The sequence below is a fragment of the Centruroides sculpturatus genome, unplaced genomic scaffold, assembly GCF_000671375.1.
Source record: "Centruroides sculpturatus isolate CEXI.00-Female unplaced genomic scaffold, Cexi_2.0 scaffold363, whole genome shotgun sequence".
Lineage (NCBI taxonomy): Eukaryota > Metazoa > Arthropoda > Arachnida > Scorpiones > Buthidae > Centruroides > Centruroides sculpturatus.
The window spans coordinates 69145-82957 of NW_019384701.1; the positions used below are offsets into that span (position 1 = coordinate 69145).

The 13813-nt window shown below is 29.2% G+C and overlaps 1 protein-coding gene across 1 annotated transcript in view; it reads right to left on the reverse strand.

Moving 5' to 3' along the window:
- Positions 1-12670, reverse strand: part of LOC111627561 (calpain-5-like) — a 46454-nt gene extending 33784 nt beyond the window's left edge. Inside the window, exons 1-5 of the mRNA XM_023371160.1 lie at positions 12567-12670; positions 9538-9734; positions 7294-7425; positions 3993-4201; positions 2280-2472 (exon numbers count right to left, since the gene is read on the reverse strand). Coding sequence (XP_023226928.1) covers positions 2280-2472; positions 3993-4201; positions 7294-7425; positions 9538-9726 — 723 coding nt within the window. The 5' untranslated portion in view covers positions 9727-9734; positions 12567-12670. The remainder of the gene's footprint in view (positions 1-2279; positions 2473-3992; positions 4202-7293; positions 7426-9537; positions 9735-12566) is intronic.
- Positions 12671-13813: the final 1143 nt, after the last annotated feature.

A 13813-nucleotide genomic window follows, 5' to 3' on the forward strand; every position in this document is an offset into this window, starting at 1 on the left:
ATATATATATATATATATATTTCTTATAGCAATACATTTCTCATAAAACGTTTTAGATATATTAATTAAAAGTATACAATACCTTAAACTGAAAATTTAATGAAATTTAACTTTTTTAGTCATAATGAATGGATTGTATCTTAATAATGCATATATATAAAATAATTGATATTAAATTTAGGCAAATTTTGCAATGTACAGTCGACCCCCCTATAACATGGTAGATACGTTCTGTTCTTTATGAATCCATCTCGTACGAGTCCTTGCCAATCACACCTCAACACATGTGGAGTTTACGGACTAAGGCTGTTTGAAAGGTTTTCTTCCATAAAATTAATCAATTCTAGACTAATTCGCTCAACATTTCCAAAATATGTATAATTTTTTGGGAATAATCCGTATAAACTATGCTATAAACAAAAAATTGTAGGATTACTTACCAAGTGTGCACCGTTCGACAATGCCATTGCTTAAGCTTGTTTTCATCATGGAGCAGTGCACCAAACAGCAGGTGCATTTTCTAATAAGTTATTTTTCTGTGAAAAATTCGTTGAACTTTGGAGACATCATTAATAGAAATAATTTTTATGGCCGTTGAATAAAAAATGTATAAAATTCTTTTTATACATTTTTTATTATACTGTATTAGACTTATGGTACCTAATTTACATACTGTACAGACGATAGTAAACTCAATTTACCAGCCTAAACTCTCCGTAGCATGGCGCTGGATGGTGGAAAGTAGTTCGGCTGACCGATGACGTTTTACCGAATTATAGGAGTTTTTTACCATGTTTGTACGGATACCGTCACAATTTTTTCGCCATCATATAGGAATCTGAACTATATATAGGAACCCGTGTTATAGGGGGGTCTACTGTATTAGAAAATTATACAAAATCTAACTTGATGTACTGTGCATCTCAACAATTAAAATTTTAATATGTTTAAGGTAATAATTACTGTATGTAGTTACAAAGAAATAAATAAACCTATATCATTGATTACTGATTCAAAATGAATTGAAAAAATTCTTAATGAAATACAAATTCTACAGTTTGTGAAAGTTTTCATAACTTTTCAAAAATTACTAAAAATTTTATCACTTATAATTATTTTTATCAATTATATAATGAGATCAGAAAAAATAAATAACTACTTTAATATTAGAGTTTTGAGATTGCTGAATTGAATCTCAGAGCAATGATAATTTTTGTAACTGCTATCTGAAAAGAATTGAATAGATTTTGATAAGACTTTTCCAGACTAGCTGAATTTAGAATATCATAACAATCTATTCTCAATTTTAATTAGGTTCTTTGTTTCAGTGAATGAAGTTATTGAAACAAGGAACATATAGTAGTAAAAAATAACAGTAAAGAAAGATTTCATTGCTTCACAAAAAGCCCAATAGAGAAGTTTAAGATATGAAGCTATTAGAACAAATTATCTTATATTTCACAAAGAAGGATACTTTAGATTATTTATGTAACTTAAACTATTGACATTTTGAATAATTTTTACAGTCCTGTGGGTCATACAGGACTGTAAAAGTCATACAAAATATACTAAATGTATTTAGTTGAATTTTTTCCTAGAATTAATTTCTGGTCAAATTTGCAAGTGTTTCTTGAAATATAGTCAAACATCATAACTTGGAACTTTTTAATCAAAGTCTGAATTATTTTTTCCTGACTGTTTCGAGTTTTAGAAATTCCACTGTATTAACGTGAATATTGTCAGTGTATTGCCTGGTGAAGCAGCTTTAATACAGCTGGATAAATCTATTTCAAATGAAACAAACTATGTCATTAGATTATTTATTCAGTTATAATAAAGCCAATTTACCAGGCAATGTATCCTTTGTTCATCAGTATTTTGCCAGTTTAAGTTGCCTTAACTTGAATCCAGACGAATTAATTAATAATTAACTGATGGAGAGATCAGACAGAGATCTGGATAGTGTAAATGACAATGCATCTGCACAGTAAGGAGTTGTGGGTTTAAATCCTGCTCTGAGCTGATCATCTCTTCCAAAATATTCTAAAGTTAGTTCATTTATTTCTAATTATTAAATTTAATAAGAGATGGTAGCCTAATCATCTAACACTAGCCAAATTACTTAATAATTAATTACCCTTAAAAATAGGCTATTTGATATTTGAAGTAGTTATTGGATGGGTTTTATATATGCTCCATAACTCAAACTGGCCATTTTTCAGTCTCTTCAAATTTAAGATTTTTATATTTATATATATATATAAAAATCTTTAACTTACATGTAATGCACAACACATCAATGAATGCTGTTCTATTTCTTTCTTCATTCTTTTGTATAATTCTGTCCTTTTTACTTCATCATTACTATAATCATCTTTTTGTAATTCAATCACTTCAGAAATACCACCAGTAAAATCAATTAAAGCATCAGATAAATTTCCACCTTCCAAACATTCATAGTTTCCAGATATCCTTAAAAAATATATATATAAAAATTAAATCATTTATTGCTTATTCTTAACAACTAAATTAGTTTTAAAACTACTTAAGATGGCCAAATCACCGAGGTAGTTAAGGTGTCTAAAATCTACTACTCTAGGGGACAGGATTGAAATTGGGCAAACAGCCCCAGAAATTTTTTAGGGGGTAAAGACAGCTAGAATGAAGACAAGTGGTAATGGGGGGCAAACAGCCCCCCTTTACTACCTAGCTGTCTTCATTCTAGGTCTGGTAAATTCACAATGAATATGAAAAAGGCCCTCTCAGTGTCCATCGAGTTTCCATTGAGTAAAAAAAAAACCAAACCCTAAAAACAGAATTAAATTATATGTACAACATTTAAAATCAGTTAACTGACATCAACTTTATTGTTAAAAGTATGTCATATATTCCTTGTATTTTCCATAATTCTTGTATTAATAGAGAGCAATTGATTAAAAGAAATGTTTTTTAAATCTAATACACAAAGAAGAAAGTTAGTTTGTTCTTTATACATTTTAATATGGCTTGAAAAAAATGCAATAAAACTCTTAAGAGACAATTTTCTGATCCAAGAGGAGGAGGTTAATGACTACTTTTGGTCAAATTAGCTTTGACTCCCATCTGCAACAGATCCCCTTTCTACTGTATTTGGCTAGTAGGATGGTGGCATTTGAATTAAAAAGTTATTTAATATAAAGTTAACAGCAAGCACAAAATACTTTTTTTGAGTTTTGAAGAGTGCTGAGTTTAACTATTTGGTCCATTTTTCATGAAATTTGATTGATTAGCCATTACCATTTCATATTCAGACTGCAAATGATACATTATATTTAACATTAGAAAAAATTTGGATGTCGAATTATTTTGTACAGACAAAAGTCAACAACTAGCTTCTGTTGAAAAACATCAATTCATGTTTACTCACAACACCAATGCACCATTTTGTATTATCTGAGTATTGCAATAAACATGAACAATGGTAAGCTAAAGTAACCAAACTCTTAATATGATTTTTATTTTAATGTGTTGTTGTTCTTACTTTTTGTCAAGACAGCACAAGATACATCAGCTAGTTTACATATATTTTTTGAGATTTTTATATTATATTATTAATAAAAATTTTATATGTTTTAAGAATTTTCCATAAAATACATACATCAAAACTGTACAAAAATAAATCAGTTTTATTTTTTGATAAATTTTAGTCTGTATATTATAAAATGAATGCAATTAATGTAATACATTTGTTTTGAATAATACAATATCTAAATGTCTTGAAATTTATTGCATTAAAAAGTAATGAAAGTATAAGATTTTTGTCCATAAGCAATAGTTTTGAATAAAAAATATATACAAATTTCAGCAACTTGTTGAATGAATATGTAAAAAGAAAGCATATTTAATTTTAAAAATTTGGTTTTGTAAAAAACCTAGATTATATCAATACAAATAACACAACATATTTAAATTTTTAATATTAATAAATAATATGTAAAGCACATTCTACTTACTTTGCATAAGCTTTTTCAAGAAGAGCACCCCAAAATTCATTCTTTTCTCTTGAATGCATATAAATCAACTGTCCATTCAAAGTAGGAAGTAAATCATCAATGACAACATCAATCCATTTACCAAATCGCCAGAATCGAAAATGAAATATACCAGCATAATTATTTGTATTTTCAGGATCCCATTCTTGTTCTTTATAATCAGGTATTACCTAAAATTAATTTTACTAATTGTATTATCTGTTACAAAAATTTATAAAGAATTTTTTTTATGTTTATAAAAATGTAAAATTTAAATTTCTATATGATATTTTTAAAAATAAATCTACATTTTATGTTTATTGACTAAATATACATTTCAGCTTATGAAACTTGGGATTCACATTTGCATCAGGTCAAAGAAATTGAGCAGTATACAAATTATTGTTTATTTAAAACTTCTGAATAATTTTTTATAGTTTAAAGGGTTATTTTGGATTTTGCACGTTTTCCAGTTTTATGTAAACACTCATGCACTAATCAGCATGGATATATGGTAGTTTGGTGTACTAAACACTCATGTTCATCTTCCCATACAGTTGGTGTTGTCATTTATATTGATGCAATCACTACCTTGAGCTGCATACAATCAGTTAGCAGGTAGATCAAGTCCTCACAGAAGCTGAGCACTCAGGCTATCTGGGTGATCAGATCCAGTTCTGTTTTAGTATCTATCAAGTTGGAAAATGAGTATGCACTCTTTTAATGAGTGCTCTGAAGGCAGCCAACTTGTAACCATATATCATTAGAGCACAAAATATGTATAACGAGTAGGAGTCAGGTTTGTGATAAACTGTGGTCTCAATTCAGTCAACAACGAATCAGATGTTGATATCCATATAATGGGCTTCTGCGTTAATCATCCGCTCAACAACTAGTGACAGCCCATAAAGGTTGTCATTCATTTATTGTAAGAAGGCATTAATGTCAGGTTTTGAATGCCAAATAATGAGGATGTTATCTATGTACCCTCTTATATAAAGATGTTTGGAAGAATGCTTGGGAGTACCTCATTCTCAAAGCAGTGCACAATGATTTCACAAAGGTCTCCTGCTAGGGGGTTTCTTTTGGGTATACCCCTTTTTTTGAGGTATTATTGTCAAATTGAAAACAAGATGAACACTGATGTGCCAATTCCAAGATTTGCCAGTGAAGTGCACTGTAGTGGCAAGAGTCATTTGTAAACCTGACTCCTGTCCACTGTAGTGCACTCAAAACTGTTAAGATTTTGTTTGCACTGATTGCCTGAAGAATTGAACAACTTCATTTTTCAACAAATGTATTGCATTTCAGAACAAACTGGTGAAAAACAAAATTCTACTGTTATGATATAATTCAAGAGATCTGATTCAGAAAATTCTACAAAGGAAAAAGCCAAATTTAAAGGCAAAATAAAAATTGATTATTCTTGTTTATTCTAGAATCAGAGTTGAACAACCTCTAAACTAAAAACTTTCTGTAGGATGAAGAAACATAAAAAAGTCAGTAAACTGAAGTTTGTAGTGCCCAAGAACTTCAAAGTAACAAAAGTTTGAACTAGACTAAGTCAAGATGACTAGAATAAGAGAAAGTCACTAATTAGTCTTAATTAATGGTTAAATGTTTAGTTAATGATGGTCTCAAGCAGAAGATGGATTGAGTGGAACAATGTTCCAAGACACTATTCCACTAAGTAGCTCCTCTCCAGAGTTATTGTTATTTGTAAATTTGTAAAACTGTGTGTGAACATTGTTTTGAAAAGACTATATATACATCTATAAATAAATGTATATTATTGTTTTAATATAAATGAGCATACAAATTCAGAAAAGAATGTACAGTAGACCCCTATAAAACAAGTTCATATAGTTCGGATTCCTACATGACGGTGAAAAAATTGCAACTGTATTCATATAAGCATGCTAAAAGAGATTCGTATAATTCAGTAAAACGTCATCGCCGGCTTGTGTTGTGACAGGATTGGTTGCATCTAGACCAATAGTGGATATTGCACAAACCATTAAGTTTAAACGAGCAGCGGACTTATTAAAAACCATTTATTATTTAACGTCCATAAAAATTATATTTTTAGTAGATGTCTCCAAAGTTCAGCAAAGTTTTCGCAGAAAAATAATTTATCAGGAAGCACGCAAGCGCCATTCAATGAACTGCTCCACGACGAAAACAAGCTTAAGCAATGGCATCGTCGAATGGTGCACACTCGGTAAGTAATCCTACAATTTTTTCTTTATAGCATAGTTTATATGGATTAGTACCCAAAAAATTATACATATTTTGGAAATGTTGGGTCGAATTAGTCTAGAATCAATTAATTTTATGGAAGAAAACCTTTCAAACAGCTGTAGACCGTAAACTGCATATGTGCCGGGCTGTGATTGGCTCATGTATTTAAGGAGTTGTAGAAAATGGATTTCATAAAACCGGAACATATCTACCGTGTTATAAGGGGGGTTGACTGTATAATGTTTTTTGGAACTGAAAACAGATGGTTGACTGAAAAATACAAATTTAACTAAAACATATTCACTTTTCTGATTACACTTTTTACATACAGCCACTTCCACAGTCCTAAAGAATATTAGCACATTTATCATTGATAATATTACCTTTTAAAAATATGTTTTTGGGTCTTCACAATTTCTGCCAATTTTCTTTTCTTTACTATCATAATTAGCTTAGCACAATCAAATAAAACATCATTGGTCTATCCAAAACAACTTCTGGCAGAATCATTTCATTTCCAATTTCAGAACTGAAAAGCTGTTTCTTTAACTGATTTTTTTCAAACTTTTTCCTGTCACTAAGACATATTTACAATTTTTTTTTTTGAATTTTTATTCTCTGTTAAGACCTGATATACTCCTGCTTGCTATAACTTCTTTCTGTTTTCTTATCACTTATCACACACATTCCATTATTATTCTGAACTTTTAAATTGTTAATAAAATAAGTAAGAGAAAAACAATCATATTTGAAAACTTCTCAAACAATAGAATTCAAAATTATTAAAGAAACAACTGAAAATTTGAACATACATAAAAATGAAACGAAAAAAATAATGAAGAGAATAGAGCAAAATTCAGCCACCTAATAAATATTTTCTATGAATTCCTAAATTGGAAAAGATAACACAATTTGTTTATCTTTCTTTCTTTTTCTCATTAAAAAAAGTATAAACCTCTGTACTAGTTAGACTTAGGAAAAAATTTAGTAATTACAATCATTTAATTAATATTTAAAGATATTAATTTAAATCATACTATACTTTATTCCATAATTCTTTTTCTTGGGCTAATGCAGAACAAGCAGCAACTAACCAGCAGTTACCCAACATTCCTTGGACAGCATCACAGCTGCAAACACCATCAACGAACAACTTTGGGTCATCACACAGTTCCTAATATAAAACAATGTTAAATTAATTAAAATATTTGTATAAAAACTGAATTAATTGTATCTAAAATTTATATCTATGAAACTTCCAAAATTAACATTCTGGTATTTAAAAATAATTAACATTCTAAAAATATATTTTTATTTAAACTAAAACAATATATAAATTCTTGTAATCTTATGACTGTATAATAAAATAATAAATTTTTAAACTAAGTAGAATGAATTTTTCTTACTTTAGGCAGTTTATAGTCTATGTAATAACTAAAGATTTTCTTTACTTGAAAGTGTAAATCTTTAATTAAAAATATACATTTTGTGTTGTTTTTAATCAAACTTTCTTCAGTCAATTCAGCATCTTTACCTTTTTAAAATAATAGCAGTATGGGCTGTTTCACACTATGACCGACTGGACTGACTGGTCCGACCTGATTGATTTTATAATTGGACCGACTAGTAGTAAAAGCATTCACACTAAGTACGATTATATGTCGGTGGCCGACTCATAAGGACCAATCAGAACGCACGTTATAGATCAATACACTAGCCGATTATGGTAAGTTTTTTAAATTAAACAGAAAACATGGCCGTCATGGAAAGCGATTGCGCATTTAGATATATCGCGTCATTATTAGATTATTCAATCATGTACCTTCAACGTTTAGTTTCTTGGAAATCTCCATCCCAGCATTATTTTTTTTTATGGTGTCTTTATAATCGGCTCACCGAATATTATAAAGCCACAGATATGTTCTGACTTCGTTTATTAAAACTTCCGAGAAATCTATACTTTCCGCCATTTTTTAAGTTTGATGTAGATTGGATAAATCTAAACTCTGATTGGTTATAGCTTCAAAGCTCTCATTGGCTGTAGCTCACCGACAGCTCCGACCCAACTACAAATATTTAACTTTTCAAATTTGTCTGACTGGAACGACTAGTCGGTCGGCAGACTGCTGTTGCCATGGCAACACGACTTGGAGTCAGGCCAGTCGGTCATAGTGTGAAACAGCTCTAAATGTTTGATAATCTAAAAACATTTTTTAATGTTGATTTTTATTTTTATATAATTCTCTCTAAATTTTATTATTATTCATTTCTTCTAAACTCTTAACCATGCAACTGTTCACAATTATTCTTTTTAGATAATCTATTTCAGGGATAGTAAATCTGTTGCATGTATACTAAGGTCTACTAAACCCTCTCTACTCTGGGTGCCATTTAAGTTAGAGAAGTTTTACTGTATGTAACACTGTATAGTTGGTATATTTCTGTGAAATGTAGAGAACAACTAAGATAAAAAAATAGGTATAGCATTTTGAAAACACAAGTCTACAAAAAATTTTGATGCAGTTGAAAGTAATAAATTTTCAAAAAAAAAAAAAGGAAAAAAAAAAAATATTCAAAATATAGGAAAAGTAGGGCATGCTAAAAGAAAGTAGGACAAAGTAGAACATTTAAAAAAAAAATAGGAAAGTGGGATAAATGGGAGTTCTGTAATACAGAGTTTGTCCATACTATGTAGTGAATTCAGATGTACAACTGTCAGTTTCTAAGTCATAGATTTTTCAATATGACCTAAAGATAAAACAGCAGAGCTTGTAGACTTCAAGATTATCAATGCAAAAATTTTCATTTATAAAAATTCAAAATCAAAATTTAATGACTACTTTTTTTGATAGAGTACAATCTATAAAAAATTTATGTAAAGAGGAAAATATTAGTAGTAATTTCTATAATCTAATACTTTGAAAATTATTAAAGTGCATCTTCTAAGTGAGTCTACAATTGTGAGAAATGTACAGTAATTGATTTTTGTTGCACAACTGTTCCATTCTATAATAACAGTAAAAATATTTCTGGTCGAAGTAAAGTTTTGTGGAGATCAGTTATATGCCCTAATCACCTGAATTGGTTTAGTTTAATTTCAAAAATTTTTGGAATAATAAATGCATTCAAACAATAAATTAATTTGATAAAAAAAATAATAGTTTTTGAAAACAATTTCATTTATTTTGATTTTTCTAATTTTATAAATTAAATAACTTTAAGTTTAAAAAAAAAAAAAACATTATTATTAAATTATAAAAAGACAGACTAAATAAATTTTTCTAACCCCTGGTCTTTTCCATTCAATGTTTCCTTCTAACTGCTGCTGTTGAAGATCACTAAAGAAAAGAGATGAATCATCAGCTGAAAAAGTTTTATCTTCAAATAATGTTCCACTTTCTTGAGCTTCTTTTTTCAATGATTCATATTGCTGATTATTAAAGGCTTGATAATTATCAAATAATCCAAACACCATTGTACTCTCTAAAGTAAATTTTAAAAATTGTATTAATTCTTATATTTTGTATATTTTAAACAATTTTTTTATTATAAAAGAATCTGCTTAATATAATAGTTTTGACACTCAACTATATTAATTACAATAACTGACTGATAACAGTAAGAAGGGATAAGTAAATAAAAGTTGAATTAATGGACATTCTAATTTCGTTGATTGACATTAAAATGACATTGTAAAACAATTTTAAAAAAATGTATAACAAAGATTTATTTAACTATTAATTAATAGTAATGCATATAGTATATCATTGAATTAAGAAATATCATTAATTCAAACTATTGTACTACAAGAAATTAATGAAAAAACAATATTTAATTGTTTAAAGCACTGGTTAATATTAAGGATTGGCAAAACTCAGCATTCTGAGACTAGACTCAACTTAAGAGTTCAAGTTGAGTCTAGATTTCCAAGTTCATATTTAAATACTATATATCAGTTCCTGCTTATTGAAATTTGATATCTACAGTACAATATTAAAATGAAAAAAATCTATGTACTTTTAAGAGTCTAAATAAAATATTTTTATCTAGTTTAGTCACTTTTTATTTAGGCTATTATATTGAGATTTCATACATTTAGCAAATACAATTAATTAATTAAAATTCATATCCTGTTTTGCAAACATCTGTTTAATTATAATTACCAAATTATTATTGTTTGCATAACTTTTTCATAACATTTCAAATGTGTACTAAATGAACCACTATTATATGACACAAGATGCCTTATAAATCAAGTAAATATTTAGAAAGTTTACCATAAATTTGCATAATATTTCACTTAAAAGTTTAGTTTTATTTTACTCTCTTCACTCTATTGCACTGAGGTCCAATTTTTCATACATATAGTGGATTTGGCTAGATGGTGAGGAATGAAACCTAACTTATCCAGGGCAGACTGACCATGAAAAATTCCTAGGAAAGCTGCTTGACCCAGACTCAATCTTAGGTTCCCACAGCAATATGCTAATACCTTAACCATCTTGGCCATCCAGCTGTCAAGCTTCTGCTTCTGACCCAATAGTGAATTACATTCCTTTGAGGCCCTAGATGCAATTTTGTTACAAGGTCCTTTATGTAAAATTGTTTAATTTTTTTTTTATTTTAAAAAGGCATTAAAATCAATAAAATCTTTAAATACTAACAAGTTTTTTTTCTTTATAATATACATCTTATAAACATTCACTAAACTTTTAGGAGACATACTACCCTTTTTTTATGTAATTTTTGAGCCCCGAAGTGATGAAGTGCTAAGCGCATGCCTAGTGTGTCTATTAGGTAATCTGCCACTGTTCTGAACTTGAGCGTGTCTTAAAGAATTTCCAAACTTTTGATTTGTTTGGAATTTTTTACTTTTATTTGTTTTTCTTTTAAATCTTCATAAAATAAATAAATATATACGTACTTGTATTTTGTAATGGTGATGTTAGATTTGTGATAAATTGCTTGATTTTTTATGATTTTCTGAACCAGCATACACTGATTTGAAATATTTTCAACTTTCTGCACTGCAAAATCTGAAATCAATTTAGAGATTCTGTTGTGTCAAATGGTAATGTCATTAGTGTAGATATGACAACAAAACTAAGCTAGTTGTATATTATCTTTACTAATTAGTAAAATACAAGTATCATGTTGTCTTTATTAATTTAATTACATTTTGTTTCCTTGCATCTTAACTAATAATGCTTCAATAACTTCTATTTAATGTTGTTAAAATATACTTTGGACTCAGACTCTTCAAGTTTTAGATCGAGTATCAACTTCAAGTAAAAGACTTAATGAATCTTAGTCAGAGTACTCTGAACCAAAAAATGCTAGTTAAGATCAATAAAGGTTGCATATTATCAGTTATATGTCAAAGCAAATAGCACAGAAAGATAGGATTTTATTTATTTGAAGATAATGATAGATATAACCAAAATCTGATCACAATAAACAAAACTTTATAAGTCTATTTTAACTTACATAGGAAAGATTAGATTTACTAAAATTCTGATAATATTAAATGATGATAATACCCACAATTACAAACTATCCAGTAACAAGTTGTGTAACTTTCCTGACTGTTATGAGATTTTACTGAAAAAATAACTTTTATGTTTGTTTTGTTAAGTTACAACAATGCAACACTCAGGTGATGCCTTCTGAGAGATCATTTTAAGGGTAACTGGCCCCCATTTGGGCATCACAGATGTGGAAAAAACCCGGAAAACTGTATGCGGCCAGCCCGTCCGGGTGAGACGCAAACCAACGACCGAACTCCCAGCGTTGAGGGAACAGAACTGCTTGGCCACCAGTATGCCAACTTTTATATTATTAATTTAATCATAATAAATAAAATTTTATGTGGGGCCATCTGTTTTTTTTATTATTATGAATTATTATAAAATGACAAAAGGCTTAAATTGAGGGTAGAGACGAGGTTTGTAAAAAATTATAAATGCTAATAACGAGTAAACTCTTCATTAATAAGTCCAATTCCTGGAGATACAACACACGACTCCCATCTCCTCACCCCTTTGACCTTTAAACACCAAAATTTAATGCATTAATGCCTTTTATACACAAGAATTCGTTAACTATATACAAGATAAATAGTAAATTTCTGTTAGATCTTTCATCATTTAATCATTTAATTTGAAGAGAGTAGTAGAAGAATATAATACATTACCATTATTACTTTCTAAAATATAGAGTTGTATCTTACCCATGTTACAATAAATACAAACAAATATATAAAAATTAATAACTGTTGACAATTGAAATAAAATACAAAAAAAGAAATAAACTCGCCTTTATTTTCTGAATGATTCGATCAAAAAGCATGTGAAAATTTTTGACAGACGATAAACAGCTTATAACGAAAGCATTCAAAAAAGAAACAACGCCCCCTAAGTGGATCTAAATGTAAACATGACATCATGTTAAAAGTATTCGTTCTTTTATCGAAAATTATTAAAAGTAATTTATTCTTATTATTTTTTTATTATCTGTAAAAAGTTTTCAAAAATTGTTATATAATAATAATAATATTAATATAAAAATATATATTAGTTTAAGGTATGTTTAAAATTGTTAACGACATAATTTCTAAAAATATATATTTACAGTAAATACTAAATGATGAAATTTATTATCTGTTAAATATTTATATTCAATTTATATAAAAATATTTTAAAACTCGTTCTATTCTATCCGTTGTCTGGATCAATGTGGAGACTTCTAGCTTTAAACGCTGTTCCCTCCGATGCTTCGATCTTACGATCCGTTTTTGCCGGCCATAGCTTAATGTTTGGCCATACGCGGGAAGCGGGAAATAATGCCTTCCGGGGGGTCTTTTCAAGATTAACTGGCTCCTATTCGGACATTACAGAGTGGAGAAAACCCGGAAACTCCACGTGGACAGTTCCTCCTGGCGAGGCGCGAACCCACGACCGAACTCCCAGTGTTCGGGGAACTGAACCGCTTGGCCAGTGGTGGGCCGAAACTCGTTCTACCCTGTGGAAACTAATCTGTAAAAGGGCTTTTTTCCACGCCCGTCATGGGTTCGGCCAGACCCAAAATGAGTGCGGCCGAGTGGTGAGAAAAGGGAACGGGCACCAACAGATCATTCCTAAAATATTCTGGAGTTCCTCTGCCGGATTCGATTCCAGGACCCACAGAGCAGACAGAGCAGTAGACTGATTTGCTACCTGGGTAAACCTCTGGTTGACCGATATATAACTTTTGTGAATCGTGCATATGCTTTAGTATGAGAATTTTGTTTATATTTATAAAATTTATGTTATTAAAATAGGAATGGAGGATCACAAAATACTGTAAATGTAGTAAAAATGAAACCTAGAAAATTAGTCCTCAAAGCGTAGAAGCACTGCCATACAATTTATTATGTGAATAAAAGTAGCATAAAAATTAAAACCACGTCTTTCACCACATATAATTGTTAAAAATAAAACTTAAATAGACTAAGATTTGAGTCTGATATAAATTTCGGCCGAGACTAGCTTGTAAATAAAGTAAACAAAAAAAAAAAAAAAAAC